We start from the raw sequence: 13,068 nt of genomic DNA on the forward strand, positions 1-13,068 counted from the left end.
ACTAAAAAGGCCAAAGGAGCATATCTGAGATCCCGAGCCAAATGGATCGAGGGTGGCAAAAAAGTACAGCATATTTTTGTAGATTAGAAAAGATAAGACAAGAGAGAAATGCTATAAATAGTCTACAAATTGATAGTCGGCTGTGCACTGACCCTCAATTAATATCTAAAGAAATCTTTACCTTTTACAGTAATTTGTACTCCTCTTCATACTCTAGACCATTGGCTGAGACATTCTTCCAATCTATCAAACACCTGATTCCTAAAATTGATGAAAATTTTAAAAAGACCTGTGAGGGCAAAATTACCATTGAAGAGTTAGATAGAGCTTTAAATGCTTTACCCAAAGATAAAGCACCAGGTTGTGATGGTTTGACCAGCAACTTTTACAAACATTTTTGGGTTCATATTAGAAGCCTTGTGTTTGGAATGCTCACAGAAATTTTAGAAAATGGGTCTCTCACACACACTATGAAACAAGGGGTAATTACACTCATACCTAAACCTGGGAAAGATCCGACTCTTCTTGATAATTTAAGACCAATTACTCTATTAAATAATGATTATAAACTTCTAACACATATTTTTGCAAACAGGTTAAAATCGGGCATAACTCAAATTATTTCTGACACTCAGTCTGGATTTATAAAAGGTCGCTCAATCCATAATAATATCCGCCTTATATTGGACTTGATTGACTACAACTACCTAATTGAAAACCAGGGTTTTGTCCTTTTTTTAGATTTTTACAAAGCCTTCGACATGATAGAACATGAATTTATGTTTCAGGCCCTTGATTTGTTCGGTTTTGGAGGTAACTTCATTAATTTAATCAAATTACTGTAAAAGAAAACAGAAACAGTGTGCGTGTAAAACAGTTCAGTGTGTCTTCCGCGCGGCACCTCACAAAGATTTAGGATTTGCAGAGGAATAAAACAAGGATGTCCAATCTCGCCATTGTTGTTTATCGCAGCAACAGAAATGCTTTCCATACTGATTAAAAATGCTGAGTTTGGTAAGATATCTATCCTGGTTAAAGAGCTCTCTATCAGCCAGTTAGCCGATGATACAACTATTTTCCTAAATAACCTGAATGAAATCCCCAAAATCCTGCAGATTATTGAAACTTTCTCGAAAGCTTCAGGGTTAAAGCTGAATTTAAACAAATGTGAGGTCTTACCCTTAAATGATTGTACTATTTCTAACACTTTTAATATTCCTGTTAAATCCAATGTCAAATATTTGGGTGTGTATATAACCAAGAATAAGAATGATTTAGATAACCTTTATATTTGGGAGAAAATTCAAACCTGTAGAACTCATTTAAATAACTGGGCTCAGAGAGACTTATCGATTCTAGGTAGAATTTTTCTTACCAAAATGGAAAGTATCTCCAGGCTAGTATACCCTGCATATGCGATAGGAGTGCCTAAATCAGCAATCAAAGCTATCAACCAGCTAAACTTTGATTTTATATGGAAACGCAAAACCCACTAAATTAGGCAAGGTAATTTAGTCAAACGGTTTGAAGATGGAGGTTTGCAAGCTATTGAATTTGACAGCTTAAACGGTACCATAAAAATAAATTGGCTTAGGTCATTTTTAAGAAGTCAAAATAGCCTTTGGTTTCACATTCCAAGCAAAATATTCTCAGATCTAGGCGGATTTAATCTCTTACTTAGATGTGACTTTGACATAAAAAAAACTCCCCATAAAGCTCTCTTCCTTTCACCAGCAAGTTTTATTATACTGGAAATTAATATACAAACATAACTATAGCCCACACAACACTCCCCTATGGAACTGTCGTTACATAACAGTTGGAAACAAATCAATCTTTATGGAAAAATGGTACGATAAGGGCATCTGGTCAGTGATGCACTTGTTAAATGATAGAGGTAAAATTTTATTAGAAGATTTTACCGCCAATTATGATCTGCAAATAAATAACAAAGAATTTCAAAAAATTACTAAGGCTATCCCTCAAAACATCCAGCATATAATCTTTTTCAAAACCCTGACTATAGATGCCCTGATCTCCCTGAACTGTTGGTAAATGGGCATAACATAACAGCTAACAGTCTAAAAAACTCCCAAATTGGGGAATTATTTACTAATGTTTTTTTTTCCATTATATATCCAATCCAAATTCCATCTCACATCTGTTCTCCGGTGATCAAAAGAAAGAGATCAGAAAAAATTACCTAAAACTTCCCATTCCTCCCAAAGCTAAGGAGGTCCACTACAAAATCCTCTCTGGTGTTTACCCTTCCAAAGAATTTCTCAGACGTCGCTTCGCTATTGATGATAATTGTTGCACTTTTTGTAATGGGGATATTGAATCAACTGAGCATTTATTTTATGACTGTATATTCTGTAAAGCCCTGTGGAACAATGTGCACTACTGGCTCTTCCCTAAGATCCCAAACTTACTTGAATTTTCTAAAAATGATATTATGTTTGGTTCTCTAACAAAAGAAAAGAAGCTTGAAAATGTTTTAAATGTAATAATTATTATGGGCAAATTCTTCATTCACAAATGTCGTTTTCTGAAAACAAAGCCGTCTTATTTTACTTTTCACAAAGAACTCTGCCTCCTTTTCTCATCTGTTAAATTAATGGACAAAAAAAAGCTCTGGATTTGAATCATATGATTGTTGAACTAAATCTGTTAGAAAGCCCCTAAGGTAAAACTTTTTTAATGCTTTTCTTTAATTAATTATCGGTCTTTTTGTTCATTTGTTTGCTTATTTGTTCTGTTTGGGGTTTGTTTTTATTTTATTTATTTATTTGTTGTTGTTAGTACTTCCTGTTCATTATCCTTCTTCTATATGTTGGAATTCAGCCTGTTCTGGTACTATCTCATGTTGGTAAAACGGATTCTTTGTAGAGATTGCCATAATTGTTGTACATTATATTTTGTGCAAATAAAAAAAAAAAACTTCTTGGCTGCGTGCTTCTTCTTCTTCTTGGTAAACATTGACTTGGTGCGTTACTGCCACCAGCTGGTAAGAAGTGTAAACTAGGTCTTCTGAACAAGATTTAGAAAATCTAGAGTGTTTTCTTTCTAAAAAGAGAACAGACAACCCCGTATTTAAGATGGTTCAAAAACAGTTTAAACTGCGTTTTAAAACATTTGAATCAAAAGGACAACAGACACCCCTGAATTCAAAATGGTAACAAAGAGTTTCAACTTTAATGTGCTTCTTAAAACATTTTAGTCAAACATTGTAGGAGTTTTTTTAATCTAAGCACATAAATTAACTTTATGTGACCTTTGAAATGAAGTAACCTGGTTGTTTATGTACACAAAATTATAATAATGCCAAAGGTCTTAGAAGCAAATCAACACTCTGTTAAACTATAGTATGTGTAACATATTTTGTGTTTAAAACAAATTTATTCCAGAAACTTGAGAGCAGCTTTACACGAATGTCTACTGAACAAACAATGTTTTGAAAAAATACTAATTATTTTAACACATCAACACCCTTTTTGCTCAAACTTGAAAACAAGCTCTATTGAATTTCTTAATAAAACATAGTGGAATTCAAATGTGGGATTTTCAGCTTCTCTGTGGTGAGAATGCATTGCATGTGTTCATTTGCAGTATCTTCTTTGGGTTTTGAGTAAAAACACCTCTGGGGTTACTGGCCTGTTTAGGTCTAATACAGCTGCAGTCTGTGTTTTCCTGATGAATGAAATCTCCTCAATAATCTGTCCTTCCATTCTGTCTTGCATTTCCTGGTCAGATCCTTCTCAAAGGCAAGTTGGATTAAACAAGCTTTTCGGGTGTGTAACATGCTTCTTCTGTGCTCGCTGAACACATTTTTTAAAGTGGAAAAACTATTCTCACACAAGGCTGTAGAGGCTCCAAGGGTCAGTGCAGCCTTATATGCAGTGATGACACTAGGCATTGCTTCCAGGCTGCTGTGAAAATGATGAAGCACTGTTTTTATTGTCCATTTCCCTTCATCTGGCGGTGTAAAGGTCTCTGTGTGTTTTAGAATGTGTTGACAGGCAACCACAAACTCAGCTTCATTTACTGTGGTTCCTGTTAGAGCAAGCAGAGGTTTAATTCTTTCAGGATCCAGGAAGGAGGTACTTTCTGGATAAAGAGAAGCCATACTTTCTATCAATTTGCTGTTTCGCTCTCCAAAACGGTGCACACGGTGCAAAGAGGGAAAGTAAATATGATTTAAGAGGTGTATGTATGTTTGTTCTACAAAAAGCCAAAAAGGGCATGAAAAGGAGATGTATCTCTGTAATGGGAGTAAAATTTTGGAATGAGGCTAAAATAGAATGAAAATTAGCAACTTCTCTTTCAGTTCTTAAAAAACTTATCAGTAAAAACATTTTTGAAGAGTATTAATTTGATGTTGATGGATGGATTTGTGTTTTACTTTTATTTGGGTTGTTGGTTCATTGCGGGAAATTAAAAAAATGTTTTGTAAGTAGGTTAGGCAATTATATAAGCTATTGCTTCTGCCTAAACCTATTCAGTCATGATATACCAAATAGACACCATATAAAAAACAAGGCATATGTTAGTGAGAAATGGTATTTGTATCTAATTGTATGACATGTTAAGATAACTGACTGAATAAATTGATCATTCATTCATTCATTCATTCATTCACAATTTCACCTGCAACAGCATCAATGCAGCTGTAAAACAATCGCTGTTGTTCTTTGATCTGGTTTTCCTGTGGTCGTGCTCCTGATGTCTGCTCCAAAATGTAATCGTTTAGGTTTCTGTTGACACTGCACTTTCTCTTACTCTGATGGCTGGCAGTGTCATTGGCCTCCGTTCCACAACACTCCTTCCACAACTCCATGAAGACTTCCTCAGTGCGCAGGGCCAAAATGCACTCCCTGGCACTGTTCACAAGCTGGACAGCTGTTTGGAGATCCATTTCTTCTGACTGTAGCATCCTGTTGGATGGCTCAAGAATGGCCAGAATCTTCTGCACAACAAGAGCATGGAAGCAGAAGCTTGGTTTGGACACAGCGCTACGCAGCCCTGCTGCCTCCATCCTTGTGTCTGCTGGGAATGAAGGTGTGTTGTCAACATGATCCAGCACTTCAAGAATCTCCTGAAAAGATTTGAGAATGACTTCTACTGTAGCCAGGTGTCCTGTCCAGCGCTGTTCCAGAAAACGTTTCAGTGTGTTTCCCTTATATCTAGCTGCAACAGTGGGCTTTCTTGTGAACTTGTACAGGGCATTGCAGACACTAAATAGATCTTCAATAGCTCTCTCAGCAGACATGACATGAACTATTACCAAGTGAAGCTGGTGATTAAAGCAGTGCACGTATGGGATTTCTCTGCCAAGTTCATCTTGCAGGAGAGCTTGAACCCCACCCAGTTTTCCTGACATCAGAGAGGCTCCATCATACACCTGGCTGATTATTTTGTCTGTTGTCAGGCCAGCTTTTCTTATTTCTGAGATCAGTGTCTGTGTGAGAGTTTCAGCATCACCTGCGTCTGATGTAGCAATAGTCAGCAGTCTCTCCTTTATTGCATACGTTTCATCAAGAAAGCGCAGGACAATAGAGAGATTTTCACATCCTGTTGGATCTCTGGTTCCATCCATTTTGACTGTGTAAAAAGAGTTCCCTATTTCCTCAACAATATGCTCAGTCACCTGTCGACTCATTAGTTCTATAATTACATTCTGAATCTGGTGGCTTGTGTATGTTGCATTTCTTGGGATGGCAGGAATTATTTTAGCCAAATGTGGGTCTTTTTCCAGAGTAAACTCAAACAATGATAAGAATAAGCCACTACCAGTTTGTCCTGCTGAATCCCATGCATCAGTGTCTCCTCTGAAAGGCAGATTGATAGCAAGAAAAGCTACAATGTCAATGATTGAGCTTACATAATATCTGTTGTGGGCCAGGTGATCTTTGTGTACCAGGGTTGTGATTTCAGAATCAGTCTCAATGCACATTCTTTTCTCTCTCCAAAGTTTCTCACACAATATGTGGTCTTTTGATGATGCATGCTTGTTCAGTCCTTTATCTTTTTCTGTTGCATGCTTCCAATCTTTAAAGCCTGATTCTTTGAATGTTGAGTCGGATGATGAGGAATGAGAACTAAACTGTCTGCAGGGGAAACAGTATGCTGCATCCGTTTTCACTGAATACTCCAACCAGGTTCTATTTTGGTACCATGAAGAAGAAAAACTGCGTTTTTTCCCAGAGAAAAGTCTAACTGGATAATTTTCCAGGCGCACCTGATTTGGTTTATCCACCCCGAGGTCATCTGAGCAGCGATTTATTTTGGTGCTGCTGCCACTCGGTAGCGCAATTGCCTGCTGAGACTGTGCGGAGGCACGGAGAGAGGAGGAACAGAAGCACTTGTAGCTGCAACTTCTGGCTGCACTTGCCTTTTTGATGATGCGTCATCCCCGCTTGTGCTAGCATTGTTTTTCTGTTTGCTAAACCAAGTTCTGATGTCCATCTTAGCAAGCCTGTGTACCAAAGCGTCTTTTCTACTGCATCTAAAACTGTCGATTAGTAACCTAGAGCGCCCTCTGTTGATCGTCTCGAGCCAATACATTTGCGTGAGGTGCTGTAATCTGTCCTGGGCGGGCCCGGCCCTTTGTGTTCCACAGCTAAATCACAGCAGGAGGGTAAAAATAGGGACCAATCAGCGGCTTTTACGTACAGCCGTTCGGCTGTTTCCGTGAATCACGTGATGCTTCGTGCCCTCTTCGTGTCCGTCCGTCCACAGTCCCCCCTCTTTGTCATTTACAGTACGGTTAGCACTGCTAGTGCGGTACCATGTTTCGAGCTGTTGTTCGTTTGTCGACCGCGGGGACCCGGGGTCTGGTTCGGACCCGACCCAGCTGCTCAGGTAGAACCTTACGCTTCACCTCAGACAAAAGAACCCCATAGTTTGGTCCTGTTAGCTTGCTCGGTAAGCTAACTAGCTTAGCTTCTGCTAGTGCGGCTAACATGAGGTGACATTGAATGATTTTTGAAAGTGGCTGTCCGCATGAGCTTCAGGTTAAGCGAGTTTAGACATGTTTATTGAATTTTATTATGGACATCACGCACAGCTAGGTGGAAATAAAGGGAAAAAAACCACGACCTTGTCATGACCCCCTTTGTTAGTACCTGATGGTGTGTCCCCTGCCACTCTAAAACACGGTGCTGAAGAGCTGGCCCCAGTGTTTACAAGCATATCCAACTCCTCACTGGAGGCATCTCATGTGCCCGCCTACTTCAAGACCTCCACCATAGTCCCTGTCCCCAAGAAGCCAAGGATCACTGGACTCAATGACTACAGACCTGTGGCTCGGACATCAGTGGTCATGAAGTCATTTGAGCACCTGGTTCTCCCTCACCTCAAGACCCTCACAGTCCCCCACCTGGACCCCCAGCAGTTTGCCCACAGAGCCAACAGGTATGTAGATGATGCCATCAATATAGCTCTACACTTCATCCTGCAGCATCTGGACTGACTTTCTGACGAACAGGAAGCAACAAGTCAGTTGGGAAGAATGTCTCGGACCTGCTGACCATAAGCACCGGTTCTCCTCAGAGTTGTGTTCTCTCCCCTCTGCTCCTCCAAGTACACCAATGGCTGCACCTCCTCCAACCACGAGTCTGCCAAGCTTATCAAGCTGCAGACAACAACACCGCCGTCTTCGGACTCATCTCTGACCGGGATGAGTCTGCCTACAGAATGGAGGTCAAACGGGTGCAGCCACAACGACCTGGTGCTAAATGCACAGAAGGCAGCAGAGCTCGATCCATTCAGACCAGAACCTTTCACCACAAAAACATTTTTTTCCCCTCTGTGGTTGGATTCATGAACGACAATCGAACTGCCCACTCCAGCTGCTTTGTTCCAGTCACATGACCCTAGTGTTGTGTTTAAACCTGAACTGATCAGCACCTACACTGACTTGTATGAAGTAGCTGCTTCTCTGATTATTGCCTCTGTATTATTATCATTTCATTGGGTTTATTTATTCATTCTAATTTTTGTTCATTAATCTTTTCTTGCACCAAGTACTGCAGCAAATTCCTATTGTTGTGATTGTCACACATACGGCAAAATATCCTCTAAAAGACCTTCTATGTTAATAAATCTTTTTTAATGATTTATTCACTCTGATGTGTCAACTCCACGTCATCAGCCTGCTGAGTTACCCTCAGAAGGTTATGAAAACACTTAATTCTTCCACTTAAAGGGCATATTTAAATGTTATGTACTAGTAAATAAGTTCCATGCAGCATAGATATTGGAGATGGAACATCTGGGGTTTTGGTGCAGCACACACACAGAACAACCTTGAGTTGAACATGCTGAAGACTGGAGATGATGATTGTGCATTTCAGAAGCCAACCATCAAAATGGTATCCTCCATGTTTTAATAACTTTTACAGGAGAACATGGTGACCGCCACTTTCAGTTCTGTGTTTAGTTCAGACTTGGGATTGTTTTGTGGTAGATTACTATATTTTAAGCACAGGTAAATGCTTGCAGAGCTGTATGTGTGGTTTTTGGTTGTCTTAAAATACGTTTGTCTTTTTTAAGGGACGATGTTACCTATTTTCTAAAAATAAAAACTCTTCTATCTGGAGAGTTGCTGACCTTTACCTGTATGTATATATAAAACGTATCACATTTACACTGTGATCAAAGTTCTTACGCTCGTTGTGTTGATTTAAAACACGTTCTGGTTCTTTTTCAGCTCCGCTGGCCTCCAGGTGTTTTTCCCATGGCAAAGTGGAAACAGATGAGGAGTTTGACTCTCGTTGGGTCACTTATTTCAGCAAGCCTGACATTGATGCCTGGGAGCTGAAGAAAGGTGATGCTGGGATATTTTGTTTAATTTTTTTTCCTCCAAAAAATGTTTTTATTTTTATTTTTTTTGGATTCTGTTCTTTTATTTTTCTATGATTTTTTAAAATTTTATTTAAACACCTAAAATCTCCGTGCTTGTTGGTTCAGTTGTTTAGTAGAGAAGTATTTATTTCTCATGAAGGTTTTCATATTTGAACAAAAACAGCAGAACATACAAGAAAAATACACTATTTCTTATATATTCAAAATGTAGCATAAAGAGCTTTTAAATGGTACGATTGTGTCTGTTCTGACTCACTGATGAGGTTAAAAACACCGAGGTCTTATAGGTAGGGTTGAGCATCGTTTGATTTTGAACGATTCCCATTCCAATTCCTTGGTTTGATTCCGGTTCCTATCGATTCCCGATTCTTTCAAGACATGACATGCTTTACATGAGCCAGCTAACCACAGGTCCTACTTGATGAAATAATCTCAACTTCAACATGAATTTTAATTCCACGAACAACATCACCTTCATTTAGACAAAAACATGTTTTGGAGAAAAAAGAATAAGACTTGCAGCACAACCAGTGTGTTTTTCTGACCACAACCAACGTCTGGAAGCAGCCTCTGGGATGAGAGGCTAAATGTCTCCAACATATCCAGAAACGTCCAGCTGTTTTCAGCTGAAACTCTCAGGATGATCATGTCCAGGATGACTGAGAACTACACCTCCATGCTGCAGCAGCATTCAGTCAGAACAGAAAGTGAAACTTAAACGTAGCTGCTGTCAGTAACAATCTAACAGATTTTAAACATTAAAACTCTCAACAAATAGTTCAGAAAGGAAATAAAAAATGTTATTTATTATTATTATTATTATAATTATTTAATGTGGCAGAAGATGGTGTGGTCCACCACAGAGAAGCTGCTCTAGCATGATGACTTTAATTATTCTACAGGTTATTGTTCAGCCCTCTGACGCTCACACACACACACACACAAGTGTTGGTGAGCGGCTGCATCTGACTGCTGACGCTCCGTGTGTGTTGTTATTTCTGCAGTGAGACAAACTCACCTCACACCGTCCAGAGTTTGTTCTTTAAAGCTTCTATTAAATCCACCGTGTTGACGTATTTTACAAGTTTCCTCTACGCTGCAGGAGTTAAAGTTTACATTACGGAGTAAAAGTCCAGCAGACGTGTTTGTTTATATTTGGCTGCTGCGCGCCAGGTGGGGGGGGGGGGGGGGGGTGCTCGGTGCTGCACACAGACATCTGGTGTGATCAGCTCTGAAAAGCGCTGATCACAGTTTGCGGATCACGTTTATTTTTCACACAGGTTGGCTGCGGATTCATCTTCTGGTTGGCATTCTAGGAATTGAAACTAGGAATCGAAATAAAAAACTTTGAACAATTCTGGGAAAAACTAACCGTTGGAACCGGTTCCAATCGATGCTCGATGCCCAACCCTACTTATGGGTTAACTGGCTAGATTTAAGCCAAAGCTAATATTATTTTGGGTGTTTTCTTCCTGTGTTGTTTTTATAACATAACCTCTCATTTTGCTCATCCAGTTTAATTAAACACTGGTGTGTTTTCATGTGGAAGTGTTAGCTGAAAACGAGGCTAATGCTAGCTCACTTCCTCTGATTTGATTATTCCAGTTTTCACATATTTGTTTTAATACTTCAGACTAGGGCTGGGCAATAAATCGAAAATGTATCGTTATTGAAATTTCTGACTCTTATTGAGATAATTTTTCCCATGTCAATAAATTTGATAATTAAAAAAAAAAGAAAAGATGTGTGTAGGTCGGCAGCATTCATGTCCCTTTAAGAAGCTTTACCACCTTGAGTCACTTAAAAATTTGACTAAACGTAATACATGCGACACCGCCATCTCATGGACAACTTTTGTTTCTGCGCATACCTGTAGTTACCGTCCTTTTATCGTTATCGAGGTTAAATCCTCAATATATCGTGATATTGATTTTAGGCTGTATCGCCCAGTCCTACTTCAGACTAAATAACTTCCAATAACCTCCATTATAATGACAACTTTATTCCCACCTGAAGGCATGAACACCCTGATTGGGTACGACCTCGTTCCAGAACCCAAGATCCTGGACTCGGCTCTGAGAGCTTGTCGGAGACTGAACGACCTGGCCAGCGCCATCCGTATCCTTGAAGCAGTGAGGGTGAGTTGGAGTCTTGCTGATTCTCAGAACAAGCGTGTCCATCTTTAGCTTTCCATGTCTCCCTCAGGATAAAGCAGGTCCCCATAAGGACATTTATCCCTACCTGATCCAGGAGCTGAAACCCACTCTTACAGAGCTTGGCATCTCAACACCTGAGGAGCTTGGAATTGACAAGTTGTAGACCGTCCAGGTGAGAATACGTGCCACACGGGCTCATCTTCACCTGATCATAACATGTTTGCATTATTGAACATGTCTCTCTCTCTTTCTGTCTTCAGGTCCCTCTCTCACAGGAAGAGATGAGTTCTCCTGGTTGTTTAAATTGTCTATATTGTTAATTCAATCATGCTGTCCTGTTGTGTACAAAATAAAGGATATATTATTAACAATCAATTCCTGGAGTTTTTACTCTTTAATGGTACAATTCTGAGTTGGGTAACAGGGCTAAATAAATGATGAGTGTATGTTTGATCTATATGGAAATAAAATTACATGTTTAGTGAAGACATTTACAGAACAACTAGCTGATTTTACTGATGTCAGGATTTCTACAAAGTTTGTCGAGTTTGGAAATGCACAGATTTAGTTTGATATAAAAAATGCAGGAACATGTTTGTTACCAGACTCTGCCCAGACGTTTTTGTTTAGGCATTACTGTCTGATTGAGCGAACACATCAAATACTAAATAACATGTTTCATTCTGTATTTTGCTATTTTTATATTTCAGTTCGAAGAGGAACATTTATAATTTTTATTAGAAGGAGACACACACCATGTGTGGTCTGCCATCAGTTGCCCAAACACTGATATTAAATCTACAAATGTGTTGGCATTAAAATGATCTGAAAAAGTCTGGTCTGGGAAAAAATACCCCAAATTGAAAGGAGCCTTTGAGTCTGGAGTGGTTTTTGTTTGCTTTATAAAGGGCTTACGTCATTTGTTGGACAAATATTCCCATTAACTGTAAATATCAGGGTCTTTGCCAGGAATAAACCAGTTTACGGTGTTTTCTCAGTCTCTTTAGACTTGATGTGTTTTCGCCGCTAGGTGGCGACAGAAACCTTTAAATCAGACCTTACGTCACGTGTTACTCAGATAAAACGAAGCAGCATATTATATCGGTTTTTATTTAACATTATTTCAATTTAGCTTAAATCGGCCAGCGTCCACATGCAATATTATTTACATGCAGGTTCATATGGAATTTAAAAAATACAGTGAGTACAAAAATACAATTTGTCCGACGTTATGGTGATGATATGATTTATACACATGATCATTTGTGTTCCTCTTTAAGAAGTCTTAGTTTTTGGTGTTCACTCCTCAGAGATGTAGCAGGATGTAGTAATAACCTTCCTGACTCTCAGCTCTGGTACTGAAAATGGAAGTACTTGTTTTCTGACATCTTTTAAACAAGGATCAGACAGCAGGGGACCTGTTTCTTCGACAGATCACCTTCTCAGTCTTGCAAAGGTATTTTAGGTCATATTGTGACTAAACCAACCCATTCAGATAAAATAAAGTATTTCTTAGCAAATGTTTAACGTGTCCCTGCAACACTTCCCGTGTCAGCAATAAAGAAATACATTTAGTATGGTATTGTCTGATGTTAAAATTTCTAAAGCACATATTTGTCATTTTGTAAAAGATTTTTCTTTATGCAGAAAAAAAATTGTTTGGTGACACAGGTTAGCAGTAAGCTAAATTCTAAATTAGATCCTGTTAACCTTCTAATGATCCCTTTAGAAATGTTTATCTGTAAGTCCATCTTCTTTTAGTCAAATTTCACAGGCTCTAGTAGCTACTGCAGATAATGAGAACTAATACGAGCTTTCTTTTTAAACATTTAAAAAACGTTTCTCTAATTTTTGGGGTTGAATGTGTTTCAGCCTCCTCGTGTTAATTTACATAACTACGCCGTTCAGATTTGTCAAGGTAAAAAAGGAATAGTTTTAAAGTGAAACTGTCCGTGTTTAGTACTACTTTTACTTTCTGTTTATTCTATTTTTACTCTAATACGAAAAGCTTTTGTGATGAATATTAATTAATCAATTATTTTTTTTA

General features: G+C 38.7%; 1 protein-coding gene across 1 annotated transcript; it reads left to right on the plus strand.

Annotated features, from left to right (window-relative positions):
• Positions 1 to 6,701: 6,701 nt before the first annotated feature.
• Positions 6,702 to 11,396, plus strand: LOC107382043 (cytochrome c oxidase subunit 5A, mitochondrial). The gene is made up of 5 exons (XM_015954017.3): positions 6,702 to 6,861; positions 8,711 to 8,827; positions 10,882 to 11,003; positions 11,071 to 11,193; positions 11,282 to 11,396. The coding sequence occupies exons 1-4, from the start codon at positions 6,789 to 6,791 to the stop codon at positions 11,182 to 11,184; spliced, it is 426 nt and encodes a 141-aa protein (XP_015809503.1). The 5' UTR covers positions 6,702 to 6,788; the 3' UTR covers positions 11,185 to 11,193; positions 11,282 to 11,396.
• The last annotated feature ends 1,672 nt before the right edge of the window (positions 11,397 to 13,068 follow it).

The sequence above is a fragment of the Nothobranchius furzeri genome, chromosome 9 (assembly GCF_043380555.1).
Source record: "Nothobranchius furzeri strain GRZ-AD chromosome 9, NfurGRZ-RIMD1, whole genome shotgun sequence".
Lineage (NCBI taxonomy): Eukaryota > Metazoa > Chordata > Actinopteri > Cyprinodontiformes > Nothobranchiidae > Nothobranchius > Nothobranchius furzeri.